This window comes from Pelodiscus sinensis, chromosome 3 (assembly GCF_049634645.1).
Source record: "Pelodiscus sinensis isolate JC-2024 chromosome 3, ASM4963464v1, whole genome shotgun sequence".
Classification (NCBI taxonomy): Eukaryota; Metazoa; Chordata; order Testudines; family Trionychidae; genus Pelodiscus; species Pelodiscus sinensis.
Window position 1 is genome coordinate 195,788,188 of NC_134713.1, and position 24,573 is coordinate 195,812,760.

The 24,573-nt window shown below is 41.3% G+C and overlaps 1 protein-coding gene across 5 annotated transcripts in view; it reads left to right on the forward strand.

Moving 5' to 3' along the window:
- KIZ (kizuna centrosomal protein) overlaps positions 1-24,573 on the forward strand; it is a 100,759-nt gene that overhangs the window by 66,037 nt on the left and 10,149 nt on the right. For all 5 annotated transcript variants that reach the window (XM_075925798.1, XM_075925795.1, XM_075925796.1 and 2 more), the window contains one exon: positions 16,117-16,216. In XM_075925798.1, the coding sequence (XP_075781913.1) occupies positions 16,117-16,216 (100 nt within the window). The remainder of the gene's footprint in view (positions 1-16,116; positions 16,217-24,573) is intronic.

A 24,573-nucleotide genomic window follows, 5' to 3' on the forward strand; every position in this document is an offset into this window, starting at 1 on the left:
AAATCGAAAGAACGCGGCAGTTTTCCGAGGAAGAACGTTTCGAAAGTGCTCTTTCGAAAAAAGGCGTTCTTGAATTCAAACAGGGCTTTTTCAAAAGAGAGCATCCAGATTGCCTGGGTGCTCTCTTTCGAAAAAGTGGCTCGCTTTTTCGAAAGAAGTGGTTGCAATCCAGACGCTGTCTTTCGAAAGAGGCTTGCAGTCTAGACATAGCCTATCTGACGAAGTGAGTCTATGCCCACAAAAGCTGATGCCCAAATAAATGTGTTAGTTTTTAAGGTGCCACAGGACTCCTCGTTAATATTACTAACACCTTGAACAGTGTAAGGAATGTTTATCTTCTCTAAGCGATTACATCACTAATAATACCTTGGGAGAACAAAGAATCCTGAATTTTGGTCTTAGTAATTAGAGAACCTTTCAATTTACTTTTTCATTGTAAGGTACAGCTGTACTTTCTTAAGGTTGTGAGGACTGAAAGTGAGGGGAAAGATGCCATCTGAGAACCATCCTGTTGAATAGTGATAGAAATGTAGCCGTGTTAGTCTGGTGTAGCTGAAACAAAATACAGGACTAACTAGATCAGTGGTCCCCAACGTGGTTCCCGCGGGCGCCATGGCGCCCGCCGGGGCATTTGTGTGCGCCCGCCGACAACCTGGGCTGGCCCCGCCCCCTGCGCGCTGCGCACGGGAGGCGCCGGCCCCAGGCGCGCGACACGCACCGGCGCCTGGTGCGTGGCGCTCGGGCGGCCCCAGCCCCGGGGCACATGCGGGCGCCGGGTGCAAGGGCATCCCTGCCCCTGGTGTGCCCCAGGACGTGCGGCCCACCCCCGGGCACCCGGCACGTGAGTGGCCCTGCCCCCGGGCGCCCGGAAGCCTCTATAGGTTGGGGACCACTGAACTAGATGGCTTATTAGGTGATGAGCTTTCGTGGGCCAGACCCACTTAAGTCACACTTAAGTGGGTCTGACCCACGAAAGCTCATCACCTAATAAACCATCTTGTTAGTCTTTAAAGTTCTATATAGTCCCGTATTTTGTTTCATCCTATTGAAATGACGCTCCTGATTGCAGTCCAGTCTTGCATTCTACTTGAGTCCAAGTGCTAGCCTCTAGCACTCCAGGAGGCCCTGAGCAGGTCGCAGACTGAGCTGCTGTGTGACAAGTGCAGGCCATTGCAAACGTGCTTCTTCCTTCAAGCAAACAGACAACCCGCCCAGTTTTTCTTATTAAATGTTCATTGTGTCAGATGTAAAGCAAACACATATTGTATTACTAACACGACAAGGAGTCCTGTGGCACCTTACAGACGAACAGATGTATTGGAGCATAAGCTTTCGTGGGCAAAGACCCACTTCGTCAGATGCATCTTGTCGCTTTTGCAGATCCAGACTAACATGGCTACCCCTCTGATATTGTATCACTGTTTCTTCTGCGAAACTGCTGAGGTGCTTTACACAATGTTCAATTGCTAAAGTTATGGAAATGTGTAATAAAACGATGCCTATGCTTGGTCAGTTCCTGTACCTTACTTTCCACTCCAACTCTAGCGTGATTTTCATCAAGTAGTGTTCTGTCATTTTCCAAGTGCACAAAATATGCCATTGGAAAGCGAGGTTGCCTATTTCAGATGCGATACATCTTCCACCCATGATCTGCCACAGGCTTCTGTTGGCCTTTGTTGATTTCCTGACCTTCCAGTTACTTTTTTTAGTAAAGTACCTGCAAGTTTTGTGTCTCCACTTTTGTCCTTTTACATTCTGAGCTTTGTGGCCCTGGATCACTGAGACCACTGGATGCCTGAACTAGAATTTTCAGTCAGTGTTTTTATGAGAAATGTGTTTGGGCTCAGATTGACCTTTTCTTAATGCTTCGTGGCTCTGATATTTTGTTACAGGTTTGCTATACAGGTTGAACTTCCCTAGTCCAGCACCCTTGGGACCTGACTGGTTCCGAATGAGAGAATTTTCCAGACCACAGGAGGTCAATACTGTCTAGCCGCATTACCAACACTTCCACTGCTTACTGGGCTCTTAGAAGACATTTAGGGCTAAATTAGAGCTAAATAACAGCACAGAACACAGAGGGTGTGTCTAGACTACAGGGTTTTGTCGACAAAAGTGGACTTCGTCAACAAAACTGTACCTGCGTCTACACTACCACCAAGTTCTGTCGACATAACGTTAACAGAACTCGGCAGTTTTGTCGACGGCGGTATACCTAATTCTATGAGGAATAACACCTTTTGTCGACAGAGTTCTGTCAACAGAAGGCTTTATTGCATCTACACTGCCCTTTGCGTCTACACTCTCATGTCGACAAAGCGGCTTGCTTTGTCAACAGAACTGTCTGTAGTCTAGACGCTCTTTGTTGACAGAGGCTTTGTCGACAGTATCTGTTGACAAAGCGTCTGTTGACAAAAGCCTGTAGTCTAGACATGCCCTTAGAGCCAGGACTGGTGGCTGTAAACAAACTTTATGGGACTGCAGGAAACTTGGCTACACCCATGAAAAGTGGACATCTGGCTAACTCAAATCATTCTGGACGACAGATGTTTCTGGACTAGAGAGGTTCAACCTGTACTACATATACTAAGCTTAATGCATCCAAGCTTTGTCTTCAGCACTTGATGTACCTTTCCAATGGGAATTCATTGCAATATGGTGTTGTTTTGAGACTTCAAAAGTACTTGAGGCTGTGTGGAATCATCAGAGCTCTTGATGGGGCGGGTTGGGTTTTTTTGGCTTTACTGGCAGTGTTCAGTGGAGGGGCTTCAGCCAGTGCCAGATGCTTCAAAGGGAATGAACAGAACAGGGCAATCGGGTGATCCATACCCATCATTTAGTTCCAGCATCTGGCAATCAGAAACTGAGAGATGCCCAGAGCATGGGGTTGCATCCCTGTCCATCTGTGATAATAGCTATTGATGGACCTGTCCTCCAGGAGCTTCGCTCCTTCTTCTTTATACCCATTTATGCTGTTGGCTTTCACAGCATCTCCAGCAAGGAGTTCCACAGGTTGGCTGTGCACTGTGTGAAGTAGCACTTCCTTTTGCTGGTTTTAAACCTCTTGCGTAATAATTTCATTTGGTGTCCCTTGGTTGGTGGTTTGCTTTTGTGAAGGGGTAAAACTTCCTCGTTTATTTAATTCACACTGGTCGTGATTTTATAGACCTCTATCATATCCCGCCTTAGTCATCTCTTTTTCAAGCTGAACAGTCCCAGTCATTTTTAACCTGTTCTGTACCTTTAGTCATGTTTGTTGCCTTTCTCTATAGCTTTTCCAATTTTAATGTATCTTTTTTTGAGATGGGATGAGCAGAGCTCCTGACAGTATTCAAGGTTTGGGCATACTGTGGATTTATGTAGTGGCATTATGATATTTATTGTTTTATCTATTCCTTTCCTATTGGTTCCTAATATTCTCTTAACGTCTTTGGCTTCTTTTGTATAATGAACAAATTTTTTCAGAGAACTATTCACGAGGATTCCAAAATCTTTGTCTTGAATGATAACATTTCATGTCGACCCCCTTATTATATACGTATAGTTGGAATTACTTTGTAGTATGCAACACTTTGCATTGTCAGCACTGAATTTCATCGGCCATTTCGTTGCCCTGTCACGCAGTTTTGTGAGATCTCTTTGCAGTCTACTTTGGACTTAACTTTGGGAAATTAGGTTGAGGCTGATGTTAGGAAGGCAATGGAGACTATCCAGGCAGCATTCCCTAGGCTCAGAATGTCCTCGTCCTTCGCCCATGAGCAAAGAAAAAGTCACCTGCTAAATCAAAATACTGAAACCGATTAAGCGCTTTATCGTGGTAGCTTGCTAAACTTCATTTGAAATCAAGTAAAATATTAATTTATGTCCCAAACAAAGTTTCAACATTGTCCTTGTGTATGGCAGGGGGCAGGGGCCGCTGATCCACAGAAAAATCAGTTGGGGACCACACAAGTGAGAGGCCAAACAAACAAACCCCCCAAAACACCTCCTGCCTCAGTCCTTACTGATGTGGCCCCCGACTGAGACACCTCCCTCCCCTGGTGCTCCAGCCCCACGGGGGTGGTGGGGAGGAGACAGGGAAGACTGAGGTTCAGGGTTTCCCATGGGGTTAGTAGATTTTGAGAGTCCCCTTAGACTCTGGGGTGGGGCAAGCAATGAGAGGTTCAGTGTGTGGCAGGGGGTTGCCGGGGAGTGGGGTAGGTATGGGGGTCTGTGCAGAAGGCAGGGTGCTGGCGCTGGCTGGAAGTGGTGGTGTGGCCAGGAGTTTGTGCGAAGGAGGGGGAGAGGGTGCAAGGTCTTCCCAGAAGAGGATACAGGAGCAGAATGTGGCGGGGGGAGAGGGTGAAGGAGTGGGCTGGGCTGATACGGGGTCTGGAAAGGAGGGAGGGTGCAGGAGCAGGCTGGGGGTGGGAGGTCTGGGTGGTAGCAAGGGAGTGTGCAGGCGAGCCGTGGCCCCCCCTGCAAGGGGTGGTCTGCAGGCCGCAGTTTGAGAACCCCTGCTCTAGAGAAGAAGGGCCTGTGATTGACAGCAAACCCCGTAGAAGGTGTGAGCAATTCACCAATGCCCCTCAGTGATGCAGAAGTGGGCTTTTACAACCCGCCTGGAGAGGAGACAATGGAAGGTTTTACATGGAAGATCATTTTCCTGAGAGCCTTGACCTAAGCTCCAAGAGGGCAAGGTTCTAATCCCCTTCTACTAAGTAGCTCCTTTCTCCACTTGGACTATTTACAGTATAAGGGACTATTCAGCATGAGCAAGTGAACCACAGTCTGGCCCAGAATGCATAAACTGTCGGGCCTAATAGGGCAGAGGGCTATGAAAGGTTAACCAGTAGGCATCACCCGTAAGGAGTGATACTTACCGGATCCGGTTAACCACTGGGGGCTGGAGCATCTCCCCGCCCACCTCGGGGCCCGACACAGACAGGGGCGCTCCAGCCTGGCTGAGGCAATCCCTGTCCATGGCGGGCCGGGGGATGCAACAGACTGGGGTATTTCCTGTTTCCACTGGACGGAAGCCCAGTGGGGACAGTTTTCCCCTGCTGTGTCTGGCGGGGGAGTGAGGAGTGTGGGGCCATTTAAAGGAGCAGCGTGTTTAGTGGGTTTTTTTTTTCCCTCAACTAAGTTTTCCATGTTTGGGATTTTTGCTGAAAGCATCTGGCAAGCCTACCCCCAGTCCAGGCTGGCCAGGCTCAGATTCTTTGTGCTGAATGTATTTCATTGCAGTGTAAATATGCCTGAGGTGACTAATTCACCTTATATCTGGGAGTACAAAGATAGTGGTGAATGCTGTGGATTCATTCTTCATTCTGGTTTCTTTCCTAACGATTTTCATCTGAAAGAGACCGTCAAATATAAGCCTTTTTTGGGGGGGCTGCTTTATAAGCATACAAAAGAATATTAACTATTGAGTCATTTGTTGGAGGGTTGCCTGAAGGTCTTGCTTGTGGCTTATGAGCCAACTCCTCTCCTAATTGAAGGCCCAGGATTGTTCAGTCTTTAACAAAGATAGCGTCTCTCCCAACAGTTTGAGTGTGTCTTTGAGTTAAATAGATCTTAACAAAGATGAGTTTGAGTATCAGTTTCTTCCTTATTCCGGTCATTAGGTTTTACTTGTTGGCATCTTGAATGTCATACTCCTTCAGTTTTCCAGATGTCTTTACAGTCTTCCTGGGAGCTTAGAAAAAGTAAAAAAGAGCTGAATTTCTAATTTAAGAATAGATAGAAAGAAAATCTTAAAAAAAAACAAAACTTTTTAGGCCTTCTTCGTACATCCAGTTTTTTGTTTTGCTTTTCAGTTTGCCTTTAATGAGCCAATCATCCTGCCAACTTCTTCCCCGTGCCTTCACATCCTTTCTGGTGAGATCCTTCTTTGAACTTAATGTTAAAAGGTTCTTGCGTTTCCTGCTGGAGTGGACTAATAAAGGCTTTATTAAGTCTTCCCAACTTTTTTGTTTTATTTGATATCATTTCATTATGAATCGCTGTTATGGAAGGGTTCATGTGTAAATGACTGCTGGCTGCATTTTTTTTTTTTTTTTTTTTTTTTTTTTTTTTTTACTGTTGTGCTCTGACATTCCTGCGTGGGAAGGTCAGGTCACACATGATACTTACAAGTTTTGGCTGCTAGTTGCCGAGATGTTTTGGTATAGAATGTGCGCAAGGAATGGTTCTTCCTTCATATGTTTGAGAAACCCTGAACTTACAAGCTTAGTTTTGACATCTAGACAGAAATGCCTGTTAGATCTTGCAGTCTTCTTCCAAGTGTGTTTTTCCCCCTTCTCTGGGGATTTTTTGAATTGGCCAGTCTTTGAAAGTTTTTGCTTTTGTGAGAGCGTGTCCTTTAAGCTTTGTCAGTTTATGCTTCTTGTTAGGATTAGAGGTAACTTTTGTCTCTTTGCATTAAAATAAAAAACCCAAACACTTTCATGTTCCTTTGTTGGGTATTGGTCTGCTTTTGGACACTGTTGAAGTGTTTTATCAGTGTTTTAATGCCAAGATTTCCTTCAGCTCTATATTCTCCATAATCGTGTGTTTATGGTATCTTTTTAAAAAGGGGAGATTATTTTCCTCTAACTTTGCTTCTTTGAAGGTATCACATACAATCTTTTTGCAGAGCCATTCTCTGTGTGTGTGTGTGTGTGTGTGTGTGTGTGTGTGTGTGTGTGTGTGTGTGTGTGTGTGTGTGTGTGTGTGTATCTATAGAGTGATGGAATTCTGTGTGTGTTTGTGTCGATCTATAGAGTAATGGAATTATTGCTTGTTAAAGGGTACTAGATTGACAACACTCAAAGTGCTCCCCACAATACAGCATAAACAGCAGCCATACAAACACTTCTACCACAGTTAGGGTAGTTAACAGTCTGTAGAGATTTAATCTTTGAGACTGCTTTTGAGACCACCAAAAATGTAACAATCACAACCAATTGTGGTGATGGTTATTTAGATTGTAAATTGCACGGATGAGGATTGTCTGTGCGTGCGTGCATGCGTGTGTCCATGTAGCACCTAGCAAAACAGAAGCCCAGTCAAGATTGGTGTCCCCAGTGCTACTGTAATATAAATGATAATTGTAAATGATGCATTATATAGATCATTGTGATATAAATTAACAAGGTAACTAAAGTGGTAAGGTTCATCATTGGTTTTCATTCCAAGGGATGATTAACTTTGACAGGGACCATAGTGACAGGGCAGGTTAAAAGGCTGGATGGAAGGGGAGAGAGGTAGCTCTTAAAAAAACCCAGTAAGGGCCCTAGCTAATCAGGGACAGCTGAGACAGGGCAGCTATAAATCAATAAAGGGCCAGCTGAGCTGATTTCAGGCTGCCATGGGACCTTTTTAAAAACCTTCCCTGTTGGGGAGAAGAGGGGACAGTGGAGAAGGAGTTTGGAGAGCGGAGGTGGAGAGGAATGAACAATTGATAAGGGACTCAGAGGAGCTGAGTGGAACAACATCAGCACTGCCAAAGGCTGCAGAGGGAGGTGAGGGGCTCCGACAGGGAGTGTTTGGAGGCTCCCTTCCCCCCAAGTGGCCAGAGACATCAGCTGGTGGCTGAGGTGGACGGTTTACTCAGCCGTGACTGGCCTGGGCATTGGCCCCAACACCCCTTTGGTTTGCCGAGGGATAGAAGGCCAAACGCCGAGAAAAGGCAAGTGGGACTTGTACGACAGCCCCTAAACTGCGGGATAGTGAGCAGAACAGGAGTCTGGGATCCAGGAGTGGGCCTGACCCTGCCACACCATTTAGGTAACATCAGCTAGCAATCATGCTGATCAGTGGATGCAAGAAGGGGGGGTGGTCATGTTACGGAGCTCTATTGCCTGTGAGGTTTCATTCCACCGAAGGAGGTGGAGATGGGTGTGTGGGCACAGCTTGCTGAAATACCACTGCTTCCTCTACCCGCAATTTTCCCTGCATTTGTGTATAGGTTGTTGGTCATTGCATGGTAGTGTGGTGACCCCCACCACACACACACGTTGGCTTTGCAGAGGTAGTTTAAGGTTTTGTGGTCCATGTGAGTGAGGGTCGGGGAACATGTGTTTTGCTGAGAGATTTTGCAGTAACTTATGCAGGCGGTCAATGAGGGACGTGTGCTGCGGGGGTGGTGTGGTTGGTTGTGTTGATTTGTGTTTGGGAGGCTTGTGCAGGAAGCTTTTGTGTTGATTTGCATGGGCGTTGGATGCAGGGGGTGGGCTGTGTTTTGGCAATTATTTTTGGCTGACTGTCATATGTGGGTGGTTTTGAAAAGCTAGGGTAGTGGCTTCTTTCCCTCTCGTCCTGATCATTTTGCCCTAGCATGTGCCAGGGGCCCCCTTTGCGCAGATCTCCATTTCCCATGTACAGGAAAGGAGGGGTTGGTGTCGGTCACTTTTGTAGCAGTGTTCACCCCCCCACACACACGGCTCAGTGTGGGACCAGGAATCTGCACAAGGGGAGGTGGCGAGCAGTGATCAGAGTACAGCTGGGGGATATGTACATGGTTCCTCATCTGGGTCCATAGTTACGTCAGAAAGGGTAGCATAGCCCTAACCCTCTGTAGCCCTCGCCCACTTGAAAGGGGATCATAGGGCAGCTGTCAATTGAGGAGGTGCCAGTAATGTGGCGTCATTGGTGTGGCAGTGACAGGCTCGGCTCCAGGGATCCGGTGCCAAGACTGAATCACAAAGCCTGTAGAGAGATGACCCTTGACCTCTGTGAAACCCCCAAGCATCAGAAGTTCCTGCAATCTGTGGGGCACAGGACACATACCTCATGCCCTGCCTTACGGAACAGTTTGGGAAGAATTCCTTGTGGAAAGCCTCCGTTTTCCCCTTCTGTGGATTTTTCTGTTTTGAAAAGCTGTCATTGGCCCTGTGGTAATTAAGTAGGGAAGTCGTACAATTCAGCACTGAGAAGGCCAGAGAAGCAAAAGTGAATGTGCAACTTTCACTCTGCCCTGTGTGTATGTTTAATGATGCTCTTTAAATCGGTAAGCTGCACATGACCCGAGAGGCAAACACATTTAAGTCTGTTAAAAACAAACAAACCCAAAAACCCAGCTACTGTGTTTTATCATAGAATCATAGAGCTGGAAGAGACTTCAGGAGGTCACCAAGTCCAGCCCCCTGCCGAAGGCAGGACCAATCTTATGGTTTAAGAAAAAGCATGACATTACATAACTAAAGGCAGCATTGTAGTACACATGGTGGGATACTCCTTTTAAAATTTTTACTTTTGTTGAATTCTGAGTGCTAGTCAACCTAGTATTGTTGTATTAGGATAACTTTGTGCATTCATTGAGGCTATAATTTATTTGAGGGATTTCTGTAGCATGATGATATTAGTGTCGTGGAATTAAAGTTTTAGACTAAAAGAATAGCACAGGTTTTGATTTTATATAGTGTTTCATTCCAGACCTTGCCTTACTTACACAAGCAGTTTTACAGTGCAGTATATAAGAAACATATTAAGACAGTGACTTAGCTAGAAAATATAGTCACCCGTACATGCTTAGCAGTAGTTCACATGTAGCCTTCAATATGATGATCTATTTTACTGAGGAAATATGCTTGCCAACACTGGATTATTTTCCAAGGGGCAATGTTGAACTAAGCCATAGTTCTGTAAGGAACACAACAGAAAGTCTTTTTCTGGCTATTCTTACAGATCTGCTTTCTGGACAGACCCGATAGCCACTAAATCTTACATTTGCTGCCTTACATTGCATTGATGTTTCTTTTCAATGGAGCAACGACTACTTACTTGCATTGCAGTACCCTGTGGGCTAGGGATTGGGGCCACGCTGTACTAGGCACTTGAACACTTATAATAAAAGACTCGTCCTTTCCCACAGCAGCCTGATAGATGTATATATGACAAGAGACAGGTGGATTCCTCAAACAAGAGGGGGTTACGATGAAATCTGAGCAGTGATCACTTTGTATAATATGCGTCACTCACAGCACACCAACTGCCTATCCCCTTGTCAAATGTCCTCTAGTCATCACGGCAGAGATGCGGTCTGAGGAAGGATTAGAAGGAAGATAATGCAGCAGTTTAGATGAAGATTTGGATTTTAGAGGGATGTCTCACATTTGCAAGGGCGGGGGGCAGTGCACCTTCACTCGTAAGTACAAAGAGGCTTGAGGGAAATGTGTACCAATGGGCAGTGAAAGCTGGCAGCAGTAGGGCAGAAGTCAGGAGCGATGGCACAGTATTGCCTTTGACCTGGAGAGCCGGGCAGAGCGAAGCTGTGAGGAGCCTGCAGGGTGAAGGACAAGTCCTTAGTGTTTCATGCAGTGGAGAAGAGGAAGCTGGTGAAGTGATGCAAAGAATGGGTGCAGGGTTTGGTGAGGGTGGTAAGACTGCAAGGCTAGAGCAGTGCAGCTGGCAGTAGAATCCTAGAACACTAGAACAGGAAGGGACCTTGCGAGATCGAGTCCAGTCACCTGCCCTTATAGCTGGACTAAGCACCATCTAGATCATCCCTGATAGATGTCTTTCTAAAGATCTCTAAAGATGGAGATTCCACAACCCCCCTAGGCCATTGACTCCAGTGTTTAACCGCCCTGGCAAGACGTTTTTCCTAATGTTCAACCTAAACCTCCCTTACAGCATTTTAAGCCCGTTGCTGCTTCATCAGAGGCCACGGAGAACAATTTCCCTCCCTTCTCCCTGTGACACCCTTTAGATACTGAAAACCAGTATCGTGTCCCCTTTCAGTCTTCTCTTTTCCAAACTAGTCAAGATATAAGGTGTTCAAGGCCTGGATTTAAGTTTTAACAGCATGAGCAGGAAAACTAGACTGGAGTTTTGAAAGGCTGTGCAGGAAGATGAAGCAGCAAAGCGATATGGCTTGTGTGCTTGGATCAAATAAAAAAGGGAGCCCATATGAGAAGCCTGAGAGAGAAGGAGAGGGGAGTTCTGGGGGAGAACAAGGGCTCATTTTTGGCTGTCGAAGTTCCAATCGATGGCTTGACATTATGATAGATGTTAAAGACTGCCTGAGATGAATTTGAGCACGTGGAGGCAAGTCTGGAACAGAGAACTACATCTAAGTCATCAAGGCAAAGACTGTGGTTGCAGATATCCTCCAAAGATGAGGTGCAAAAGCATTCAAGGGGGGAGCCTAGGATGGAGCCATGTGGGACACCCACCAAAAGAGAAGAGGAGGAAGTGAGGATCTGCCAAATGAGATCCTGAAGAAGGAGAACCAGAAGAGGGCAGAGTTGCAAAAGGCTCCTGTTCCTCTCCCTCATTTTCTCCTTGGTATTTGAAAAGTTCCTTTGAACCTTCAACGGTTCTGGGCTTTGTTTAAAAAATGCACGCCTGAAATAATGGAGAATCTAAGTCTAGCACTGCATCCTTCCCTAGCACTCATATCAAACCTTTTAAGAATGTCCAAAAAGTATGCTGACTCTCTGGTCGGGGGTTGGCGGGTGGTAACATTATGCTAATCTAGAAATAAAGGTCTTTTTTTAAAAATTGTAGATTTTGAGCCCAGCCAACCTGTTTATGTCCTGCACCTGCCACTATTTGAAATATTCATCCAGTGCTTGCTCAGTACGTGGTAAAAGCTGACATCAATATTTCTCACGACTGCTTTTAGAGGATATAATAAAATATTGTCCAAGAAGTATAACTTCAGTAGGAGTTCGTAGGCCTGGAAAAGCGATACTCTGCACTGCATTACATAAGGGGTAATTTTAGAAGGTAAAATAAAAAACAAGTTAAAAATCACTTAGAAAAGTTAGATGCCTGCAAGGAACCAGGGCCTGATGAAATGCATCCTAGAATACTCAAGGAGCTGATAGAGGAGGTATCTGAGCCTCTAGCTATCATCTTTGGAAAATCATGGGAGACAGGAGAGATTCCAGAGGACTGGAAAAGGGCAAATATAGTGCCCATCTATAAAAAGGGAAATAAGAACAACCCAGGAAACTACAAACCAGTTAGCTTAACTTCTGTGCCAGGGAAGATAATGGAGCAGGTAATTAAGGAAATCATCTGTAAACACTTGGAAGGTGGCAAGGTGATAGGGAACAGCCAGCATGGATTTGTGAAGAAAAAATCATGTCAAACCAATCTGATAGCTTTCGCTAATAGGATAACAAGTCTTGTGGATAAGGGAGAAGCAGTGGATGTGGTATACCTAGACTTTAGTAAGGCGTTTGATACGGTCTCGCATGATATTCTTATCAATAAACTAGGTAAAGACAACTTAGATGGGGCTACTATAAGGTGGGTGCATAACTGGCTGGATAACCGTACTCAGAAAGTAGTTATTAATGGTTCACAATCCTGCTGGAAAGGTATAACAAGTGGGGTTCCGCAGGGGTCTGTTTTGGGACCAGCTCTGTTCAATATCTTCATCAACGATTTAGATATTGGCATAGAAAGTACGCTTATTAAATTTGCAGATGATACCAAGCTGGCAGGGATTGCGACTAATCTGGAGGATAGGGTCATAATTCAAAATGACATGGACAAATTGGTCTGAGATAAATAGGATGAAGTTTAATAAAGACAAATGCAAAGGGTTCCACTTAGGAAGGAACAATCAGTTTCACACATACAGAATGGGAAGCGACGGTCTGGGAAGGAGTACGGCAGAAAGGGATCTAGGGGTTACAGTGGACCACAAGTTAAATATGAGTCAGCAGTGTGATGCTGTTGCAAAGAAAGCAAACATGATTCTGGGATGTATTAACAGGTGTGTTGTGAGCAAGACACAAGAAGTCATTCTTCCACTCTACTCTGCGCTGGTTAGGCCTCAGTTGGAGTATTGTGTCCAGTTCTGGGCACCGCATTTCAAGAAAGATGTGGAAAAGTTGGAGAGGGTCCAGAGAAGAGCAATATGAGTGATTAAAGGTCTAGAGAACATGACCTATGAGGGAAGGCTGAAGGAACTGAGTTTGTTTAGTTTAGAAAAGAGAAGATGGAGAGGGGACATGATAGCCATTTTCAGTTATCTAAAAGGGTGTCATAAGGAAGAGGGAGAAAACTTGTTCATCTTGGCCTGTGAGGATACAACAAGAAGCAATGGGCTTAAACTGCAGCAAGGGAGGTTTAGCTTGGACATTAGGAAAAAGTTCCTAACTGTCAGGGTGGTCAAACACTGGAATAAATTGCCCAGGCAGGTTGTGGAATCCCCATCTCTGGAGATATTTAAGAGTAGGTTAGATAAGTGGCTATCAGGGATGTTCTAGACAGTATTAGGTCCTGCCATGAGGGCAGGGGGCTGGACTCAATGCCCTCTCGAGGTCCCTTCCAGTCCTAGTATTCTATGATTCGCCTTGCTAGTGAGACTCTAAAGGACTTTTAGGGTCTGCAAATCTTGTACATGCAGCAACTATTGTAGGCACATCTCTTGTGGGAACCAATGGGGTGTATTTTCAACAGGGATCCAATAGGGAAATAAAATGCAGTGCTCTTCCCTATCCACCCTGTCGAATGAAATGCCCGCCCTCCCAGAGTAGATTGTGTAGATGTTCATAAAATGATTGGGTGTGCCCTCTGAGCTCCTGGTGAAAACAGTTAATTGAGCAGACAGAAGTCTTGTTTTAGTCCCTCAAAGATCTGGGTGCGCATGGTTCTATCCTAATTTTCAGCCCTGCCTCTCACACACTCACATAAATCTGAAAATCAGTGCTCCGCTATGGCCACTAAATATCAGAATGGCATAATGGCACCTTTCTCAAGCAGCTGCCTTTTGAAACGTTATAAAAAAAAAAAAACCTTCAAAAAATGAACCTAGTGTAACAGCAGCCACGATCTCTCTGATGCTGCAGTGAGCATGCAACAATAGCTCTGGGAGCTGTGAACTATGATCGATGTCAGCTCGATGCCCAGTGACATTAACGAGTTCGTTCCTTCTGAAAGAAAGGAGAGATCTGCACCCTGTGAATTGTCTCATGTTGGTGCCACAGTTGGGGTAGCATTTTGATATCTCTCCACTTATTTGCCCCCAATAAAGGAACCTAGCAGAGCTCATTTGCGCCATACTGAGATTGGGTGTCAAGATCAAGGTGCTCATAGGGCACACCCAATCATTTTATGAATATCTGCACAATCTACTCTTGGGGGCATTTCATTTGACAGGGTGAAGAAGGGAGAGCACTGCATTTTATTTCCCTGTTGAAAATACACCCCATTGGTTCCCATAAAAAAGGGGTGCCTACAATGATTGCTGCATGTACAAGATTCGCAGACTCCAAAAGTCCTTCCGATTGGCTTTAAAAAAAAAAAAAAAAAAAAAAACCACAACAATCTACAATCTGTTTCCCTGTGTCCTTTAAAAATAATGTGATTCCATTGAGACCTAACATGTCCAAATTGGATTAAAATTGTTGAAGTACTTCAGTGCTCAAAGACACACATAAATAAACAACTTAACATTATAAAGCTTTTCAAAAATAAAAGCCCGTTTTCTTGATGTGCTCCTGTCTCGATTTCCAGTGCTCCTGCCTGCAGTTCTAGCTGCTTTCACTCTCATCTCCAGGAGCTCCTCTTTTGATCTCCCACGGGTACATGTGCATCTCTGCGTGTGTTCCTCACTGTTTCCCTCACAGCAAAGTTTCTTTTCGTGTCACCAGCTCTTTTGAAAGTGGTCAGACTTCTCTCCGCAAAGTGGCGTACTACTGCCACTAGCAGTCCTAGACTTTACGTCCTCTTCCCCCACGAATAGGATTTTTTTTTCTTTTTTTGGCCTCTTTATTGGAAGTGTGTGACACCCAAATGCTCCTTACAGTGAATCTTAAATCTGTTAACAGAGTTGTAAGCCTGATTCAGATGATGGAAACTGTGTCTGATTATGAAAGTAAAGGGGGAAACTCAAGGGACTTAGAAATAATATTTTATTCTTTGGGGACAGAATGAAGTTGGAAAGAATTACAGTTGTTCATATTTTGGTTTTCAGTTGTATCTCAAATAAATAATGTTTAGAGCCTGAATTTTATTTATACTAACTCCCCTTTCCACCACTTGACACTCTAAAGAAGCTTTAAAGTGAACATATTGTAACTTGAGAATCAAACCATGTAGTTTAGAAATATTTAAGTAAAGGTCTGATTAGATTAATCAGTTGGAACTAAATTGGATACAATTCATACACAGTACCGCACAGAGAGGAAGTAAGATGCATGTAGAAAAAAGCACACAGTTAAAAGAACCTTAAAATACATATTTATTGTATGTTTGTCACAACATTAAGCATTTTATAGAATTTGAGAGAGTGCAAGAATGACAGAACGAGAGAGAGAGAATTATAGTCCTCTGAAAATAATCCAAAGGGAAGAGAAAGGCGAGCAGAAATGTACAAAATACCCAGCAAACTAAGTTAAACAAGACTTTAGGAAAAGGGAAAATAAAACAATTGAGGAAAAAATATACAAAACAGTGAGATTTTGCTTAAATTGACATATGACACAATACTGTAATTGGAACAGGATCTCGGTATCCCAATGTCTGTTTTTCAAAAACTGGTTAAAACATGCAAGAATACACTAATCATGTGTTGTTATTTCTACTGATAACTTTTTTAACTGTGGTAGCATTGTCAGTTCTGCCAAGTCATGAGAATAAAACCTCAAGTATAAAAATAAATGGGACAGAATTGCAGAAGGAGAGCCAACTGCTTGTTTTGCAGATTGACAGAGGGAAGGAAATGCATTGGTATGTTTTAAAGAGTCCTGTGTAGTAATTGGGCTGAGCTTTGTAGGCTGGGGTGGGGATTTTTTTTAAATTTTGTTTTTACACATAAAGTAAACTTATCCCATGGGAGTGCCCCTGTCTAAGGAATGGAGATGGACTTGGCGAGTTTATTAAAAATATCAGGGACACATTTTGTTAGTGTTTTCTGTTTAAATATTACTGTACATTTTAAAAATAGATCCTTAAAATGGTATATCTTTGATAAACTTCGATTGTTTTCTTCCAAAATATCACAAGGAAAAAAAGTGAATAGTTATTTTACAGTATACTTCAGTATTTGATTTCATAGTCTATGATACTTTGTTCTTGTTGCTTAAATAATCTCTATTTCCATGATTTCTGTAAGTCAAAAGTTACTGTCTGTACTGCCTTTTCATTAGATGTTTGCTAAATGTTTACCTTTGGTGTTTATACTTACTATAGGTTTGATTATCGGTAGCAATGGTTTCAAGACCGAGAAAATCAACACAATCAGTTCCGAAGCTAGTTTTTCATCTAGTGAAGGAAGAAGCCCTTTGTCAAGGTAAAGTCATTAGAGCATTTCATTTTTGAATGGCTATAACAGAGTAAGAAATGGCTCTAGAAAATGAATAAAACTCTGAATACGTATAATTTTGTTTGTGACTTGAACAAGGGTAAGGTTCGTATTTGTGTTTATTCAGTATAGCAGCTAAACTTTGGTACACCTTAGAAAATATTTGCACCAAAGTCAGGTATTGTTTTGCAGCTGTTGTTTTCTCATTTTAAGACTCAATTGACATCTCAGTGAACCACAAATTAGCGTGTACAGCTGCTCTCAGTAGGGCTACTTAGAGACCAGACAATAGAAGTTGTCAGGAAAAGGGCAGACGTAAAACATAAAGTCTTGAAGAAATAGTGACATGTTTCTTCTTGTCGATGTAACTGAGAAGTAAACTAACTGTAGCTCAATGTGTATTTTTAAAAAACATTTGATGCTAAAGTATTTTTACTTTTTTTAACTTTCAAATTGAGTATGTTTAATTACATTGCCTTTTTCTTAATGGTTCAATTTATCTTTTTAGATTTGTTAAACTGCAGCAGTTCCTTTTGATTCTTTGAGCAGTGTGATGTTAATGTTCCTTAAATTTGTCATCAGTATGAGATACTAGTCAAATTAGTGGTCAAGAAATGTTAGGAAATGGAATATAATACAACTATTTCATGAAATTTTAGCTTGGCTTTAGATTATCATCTGGATGCTTATTGAAACATCACAGTAAGTGGGTTCTGTTAGTATATGGTTCCTTATCAGAAAACTGCCATTTATGACAGCCGATTAAAATACTTTAAAGCATTTTCATGTATTATTTAATCCTATCTACATTAACAGTATGTTTACATCCTTTTGTACTTTGTAATAGTTGTAATGATTTTATTGGTGATACTAATTATCATAGGAAACAGTTGCAAAATAATTTTATAATAAATCTTAATTTCTTACTTTGTGCTGATTTATATATTTCATTTAAAAATCACTATATTTTCTCTTATTGTAATGCAATCAAGTTAATCATGTGAAATAGTTAAGATGTAAAATATCGACAATAAGTTTTTGCTTTTGTTTAAAATCTTACATTTTGATATGATTAAACTTTCATTTATTATAACTTCTTTCTCTTTGGAAGACTGATTATAAAAAGGCAAGTCTTTAGGTCTTTTTTTAAGAAAATGTACCATTTAATGAACTATGCAAACATATTTTTCAAACATTAATTTTACTTTGTTTAGCATGTTACAGTGCTTGTTTATAATGTGTCTTGGAAACTTTCAACGTTTATGTAAATGCTATTTGTAAAATTCATTCGTCTTAAATTTTCCTTTTCAGATTCATATATGCTCACTAGGCAGATTTTGGAAACCATTTACTTTGCTTTATTATTTATCCCTTTGGTCTCTTAAAAGCAAACACACTTCCTACTCGAATAGTTTAAGATGTTACTTTAAAAAAACCCTTTAAATATCATAAAGTTATTTTCCTGAATAACTTAGAAATAGTATTGCCTTTTCAACATACAGTCTATTAGTAACACTTGCTACTAGACACTTGATATCTGTCTGACAAAGATATTTGGAAGTGCAAAGTAGCCAAAGAAGTATGAAAGAATGGGAAATAGAGAGCTCAGGTGGTTGCTTATTTGTGGTCGGGCGTCAGTGAAATTTCTTAGAGGCTCACTTTTAAGGATTCCACTTATTGCAGTCACTTCTTGTGCTTTATTGCTTTTACAAGTGGTCTCGAAACCAGTACTTGAGAATAAACATAACGGTGTAGCACTGCTGTGGTACTTTTTAAAAATTCTTCTTTGCTCTATCTTGTCACTGAGCTGATGAGTGACCTCGAAAAAGACCCTGCTGGACCTAAATAAAAAAAAATGGCTTCCTCTGATGTCCTAGAGACAATAATTATGATGTGCCAGTTAAACCCAAACTACAGCTGAGGGATTTTACTTTAAAGCAGAGGCTTGGGCGCAAAAATGCATTTATAGCTCTTTGTCTGGCACCTCATTATGTGTGGGCCTGATTCATTAAGTAATTGGTTTGCAGTTGTTTACATGAGTATTAAGGCTTTCTATTCAGCAGCCTTTGAGAGATACATTGTGCAAATGTTGCATGTTATGAATGCGGAATGAGGGGCAGAGGACCAGTCCTATTGGCTAAACACTGCACTCTGTTGAAAAGCAAGAGAAAGAGATTGGGTGCTGCTTTGCATAGCAATGACTTTCTTAATAAGCTTTACAGATTAATACACACAAGCTATAAAAGATGCAAAGAGATACTCTTAGCACATTTATACATGCTCATTTCACTATTATGGTACTGGAGATGGGAAGAATTGAGTTCTTTCATATTCAGTTTTTCAGTGCAATGTCTTCAGTGCATGAGACTTAATAGAATCCGATATTTATTGTATTATAAATCATGGGGAAGTAGGCAGATCTGCAACAGTTTATTATTAAAGATTCTTTCAATGTAAATCTTTTTCTGCTATTGTATTTCCTACAGCAAAATCATTTTGTGGTTGAGTGGGGATGAAAGGCATAATGTACGAAGGAGTGAGTCTTAATAGGAAGCTGCTCTCTGAGTAAAGACCACTTGTTCCCTTTTGTTCAGAGGTGCATGCCATAGCTTCCTCTTCTCCCACAAATATTGTCCTGGTTTGCTTTAGCTATAAAACTATTTTTCCTGGATTCGTTTACTTTGCTGAGAATGCTTCAACTGCCTGAGATGTTACTTCAGTTTGAAGAGTATAATATTTTGCCAAAAGAAAAGACTGTTAAGTAATATAATTACTTGGGAGAAAAGGTCATGACTGAATCTTTCTCAAACAGTGGGTAGAACACGATGTGTGTGGCATTTTGTAGTCCTGTAGCAACAGAATCAGCCAGTGGAGGTCACTAGCATTCTGGATAATTCTGTATTTTGATGTGGTCAGTTTATTTTTCTTAGGCTTGTTTGCTTTGTCACACTTCAGAATGATCTGAAGATTAAAGATAACCTGTAGCCTAAGGTAACAAATACAATTTTTAATTTGTCAACATACAAATACTCGATACAATTTAATCAAAATTAAAAATATTTTATTTTGGAAGTAATCGATTATGTTCTCTAAAGATTATTTCTTAAGCAAAAACTCAATTTTTATTAATTTTGTGTTTATTCTAAATAAATAAAAATCTGCCAATTGCAATTCATCCTCTTAATTATTTTATAAATTAGTATTTAATAACAGAGTAACGAACATGCATTTTAAAATGCCAAAGCATACTATACTGTAGGCAGGCGCTTTGACCATTAGGGGGCACTCATACTTTGCTAAATTAAAACGGCTTGCAAATTTCACCCTGCTTTTTCAAGTTAATAAGTTATACTATTTTGAAGCCCTGCATTTCAATTTTCTCATTTTCTTGACAATTTTTAATTGATTTATAAGAAAATTCTTTATTTTGTCTGAAGGTCTAAAGAGATGCTACAGAGTTTAGGTATGATATCGAGTCTGTATATTTTCTAGAAAGTTTACAGTGACTTGAATATGATCCAAAACCTTAAAGGCAACAGGATTTATTCTAGATGATTTATTATGGTTCATTTTTCTACAGAGATACATAGGAGAATGAATGCTTACCCAAAATCTTTGTTTTATTTTAACATAATTTTATGATGCTTTTAATCTTCCAAGTTCCTTGCAAAGAAGTAAACATTTTATAGATTGATTTCAACGGGTCGTTCAGACATTGTAATGTAAGCATGACATATTGAAAACTTACTATAATGCATGGGTTTAAAATCTTATCTCTATATGTCGTTAGCAGTGTATCTTGACTAGTCAGGACCTTGCATGAAACTTTTCTAAAAAGTGTGTTTATACCAGTTTTATAAAGTTACTGAGACTTTTTTTTTTCATTCTCAATTTCATATTGTGTGGTTTTGCTGTTGGCTCTGGTTGGAAATTCATCCCTCCCAGCACAAAGTGTGAGCATTGTGCTTGGAACTAAGTGGTAGCAGAAAGGAAGAAATTCCCACACACCCTAAACTTACAGCTCGTCAACAGCCACTGTTCCAGCCTATGGAATAGTCACCACTGCCCCACTGAGTCTTTTGTGTGGAGGATTTGAGATACATCCTAATGCAGAGCTGGTGGCTCATGGCCCCTACACCACCTCTTCCCCTAGGATGCAGGCGTGGCAGAGAAATTCCCTTTCTGTACATAGAACATAGAGGCCTTCTCTGCACTCATGTTGCGTGCTCCCCTTACTAAGCCTTGCTCAGAGGTTTAAATGGCACAGCAGGCCTTGTATGGACCTTCTGCATCTGGGAGAATTTCACCCTCTGTGCATCAGGTTTTTTACAGTCTGCCATCCACTGCTAGCTTGATGACTAGAAAGATTCTGGTCTTAAACATACGTTGTCTTGCCTTAGAGCCTTATACCATAATTCAAATGTAATTGCATGTGGAAGTCTTATTTTTAATGTAGTCTTCAGTTCTATTATTAATTACATTACTATTGGGTGTCCTTTATAGAAGCAAGAATCGTGTCATATTTCTCTCTGATTTAAGTTTCCATTTATCGTCATTAAGTGCATTTGTCCAGTTTTTCTTCAGAAATGATCAAAACCAAGTAAGCCAACTTTTCTTTTTCATGTTTATTAAAAGTGCAGAAAATATCTTCATCAGCTGCACCTATCTTGAACTACTTGTTTATCAGGAGGAAATAATAGCCCACATTGAAGCAAGTTTTTATTCTGATTCACAGAAAAAAAAAATCTATGACCACCCAGGAATAAATGTTTTGTCACAGTACAGAGACTGGAATTAAGTAGTCAGGCTTACATTTTATCAATGATAAGCTTTTTTGGACATTTTTGAAAAATGGGTAATTTTGGGGAAAGACCACAGCTTCATCCTCAACTCATTGTTGGGAAGAATTTCTATACCAGCCATCTCAAACTTTGAGGGTTACTAAGAACTGCCTTGTGAAAAAGAAACAACTCTATTTGTCTACCGCACGCTATTGTGTCTCAACAATGCTTTTGCACGATAGATTCACACAGGCTTCAAGCTCTTTTACAAGATTAGCCAATCTACTTCTAGGTGTATTTTTTCATGGAATATCATCAGTGTTTCTACAGCTAGGTCCTTTTCTGTTTTGTTGGTTTTCCTGATGGAACATCTTTTTGTTTTCTCTTAACATACAGTATTAAGGGTTCAAACAAGTGAGATGTATCCAGCACAGAAATAAAAGAAAGTTTTATTTTTCACTGAAACTTTTTTGACTTGATTCACTCTTTTAGCATGTACCACAGAGAATCTAGACCAGCCCTACTGAAATTTTCTTGGGGAAAAATGTTTTAAAGAACTTTTCACTTCCTTATTATTTCCAGAGCATCCTTCATATAGGGCCTTGTCTTAATGGACTAAATAGGCATTAAAATGGGATATCAGTTCTAGAGAAAAATAGACGAGGAAAATGCTATTTGGGAGTTAAACTGCTTTTTGATAGGATCTTGACATCCTTGATTTCATGCTGGGATACATTTTAAAGAACTAGAAGAACGTAGAGAGAGATGCAAGAGTCTATAAAGGAGATGGGTTGAGGCAATAAAATTTGCCTCAATTCCTCTCCTTTATTGACGTACAATTCTTCCTTAGCAATTTTGCATGATTATGATATGCTTATCCTAATGCTATGATATGCTTACTATATGGATGATGACTCATAGTGTATTTACTGATTCAGAATGTAAACCTTCTAGAATACAGGGAGAGTTTGTGTCTCCTATCTACATTGGCTAACATTGAATTTCAGGATGCTGTTTAGGAAATGAGACTTGTCACATGTTTTCTTTTTCCAAGTCTGAAGTCAGAATAGTCAGTAATTCTCAACTGTCCTTTTCTCTGGTCTCCCATTTCCAATTTTATTTCCCAGCATTTATTTACATGCGAATATTTTCATGAAAGGTTTGGCAAATTTGTCTCAGAGCCTCTTCTGATGCCTATTTCAGTCCCTTGCTGTCCATCCTCTGTTCTGCCATGTCAAGATCTTGGTTTGCAGCTGTATGCCATATAGCTGGTGGGTTCTGATCCTACAGTCAATGTAATCAGCCAGGAGAGAGATCCTTTGGGTGCTCAGAGCCATGTGAGTGGCTCCAACCCTACTCATCTCTTTTCTACCCCCAAAGAGGGACATGAGGGGACCAAGGTCCTGTGAGCATGGCTTCCCTATAGCCCTGATCACTCCTGGCCACCATATCAGCTCCTCAAGGCCATTGGCAATCAGCATAATATAGTGTTGGCTCATGCTGCTTTAAGTTCTGCAAGGGAACCACTGAAACACAGCTAACCCCAATTTAGGGGACTAAAGGCCAATTTTCCATTCACACTACCTAAGCTGGGCTGTGCAATCCTCAGGAATGCTCAAGGATCTGGGCTCAGATGATTAGTTCTGTCGTATATTTATTTGGGGCTGAGAGAAACACAAAAAAGCCAGGTACAGAGGCATCCTGAACACACTACTCTGAGGGAAAGGAGAAGAAAGCTACGGGGGGAGGCTGTTCTAGGTCTGATTTTAATGAATAAGGAGGAACTGGTTGAGAATTTGTAAATAGAAGGCAGCTTGGGTGAAAGTGATCGTGAAATCCTAGAGTTCATGATTCTAAGAAATAGTAGGAGAGAAAACCGCAAAATAAAGACAATGAATTTCAAGAAGGCCGACTAGCCAACCCAGGAAGTTGGTAGATAAGGTCCCATGGAAAGCAAAACAAAGAAAAAACGGTTCAAGACAGTTGGCAGCTTTTCAAAGGGACATGGTTAAGGATGCAAGAGCAAACAATTCCCATGGAATAGAAAAAATAGGAAGTATGGCAAGAGACCATCCTGGCTTAACCAGGAGATCTTGAATGATCTAAAAATTAAAAAAGAGTCGTATAAAAAGTGGAAAGTAAGTCAAATTACTGAAGATGAACAGAAACAAATAACACAAGTATGTAGGGGTAAAAATGGAAAGGCGAAGGCACAAAATGAACTCAACTTAGCTAGAGACATAAAGGTTAACAAGTTAATATTCTACAAATATATTAGAAGCAAGAGGAAGACCAAGGACTGGGTAGACCCATTGCTCAACGGAGAGAGAAGAATAACAGAAAATGTGGAAATGGCAGAGGTTCTTACTGACTTTCTTTTTTTGGTTTTCACAAAGAAGGTTGGTGATTGGATGCCTAGCATACTGAATGTGGGAGAAAATGAGGTAGGTTCAGAAGTTAAAACAGGAAAATATTACATTAAAAATTACTTAGAAAAGTTAGATGTCTTCACCTCTCCAGGGCCTGATGAACTGCATCTTAGAATACTCAAGGAGTTGATCAAGGAGGTATACATCAGCCATTAGCCATCATGGTTGAAAAGTCATGGAAGATGGGAGATGCCAGAAGTCTGCAAAAGGGCATATATAGTGTCCATCTATAAAAAGGGAAATAAGAACAACCCAGGAAACAACAGACCAGTCAGTTTAACTTCTGTGCCATGAAAGATAATGGAGCAAATAATTAAGGAATCCATTTGCAAATTTCTGGACTATAATAAGGTGATAAGTAATAGCATGGATTTGTGAAGAACAAATCCTGTCTGACCAACCTGGTAGCTTTCTTTGATAGGATAGCAAGCCTTATGGATAAGGGGGAAGTAGTAGATATGGTATACCTAGACTTTAGTAAAGCATTTGATACAGTCTCGCATGATCGTCTTATAAATAAACTAGGGAAATATAACCTAGAAGGGGCTTCTATAAGCTGGGTTCATAACTGGTTGGATAATCATTCTCAGAGAGAATGGTTCACAGTCATGCTGGAAGGGCATAACAAGTGAGGTTCCGCAGAGGTCTGTTTTGGGACTGGTTCTGTTAAAATCTTCAGTGATTTAGATGATGACATAGCAAGTACACTTATAGAGTGGACAAATTATACCAAGCTGAGGGGGATTGCAAGTGCTTTCGAGGACAGGGTTGTAATTCAAAATGATCTGGACAAACTGGAGAAATGGTCTGAGATAAATAGGATGAAATTCAGAAAGGACAAATATAAAATATTCCACTTAAGAAGTAACAGTCAGTGCCACACACACAAAATGGGAAGTGTCTGTCAAGGAAGGAGTACTGCAGAAAGAGTTCAAGGGATAAGGGTGGACCAAAAGCTAAATATGAGGTAACAGCATGATACTGTTAAAAAAAAAATCATTCTGGGATCCATTAACAAGGAGAGCTGTAAGCAAGACAAGAGAAGGAATTATTCTGCTCTACTCCATGCTGATTAGAGTACTGTGTCCATTTCCGGGCACCACTTTTCAGGAAAGATGTGGACAATTTGAGAAGG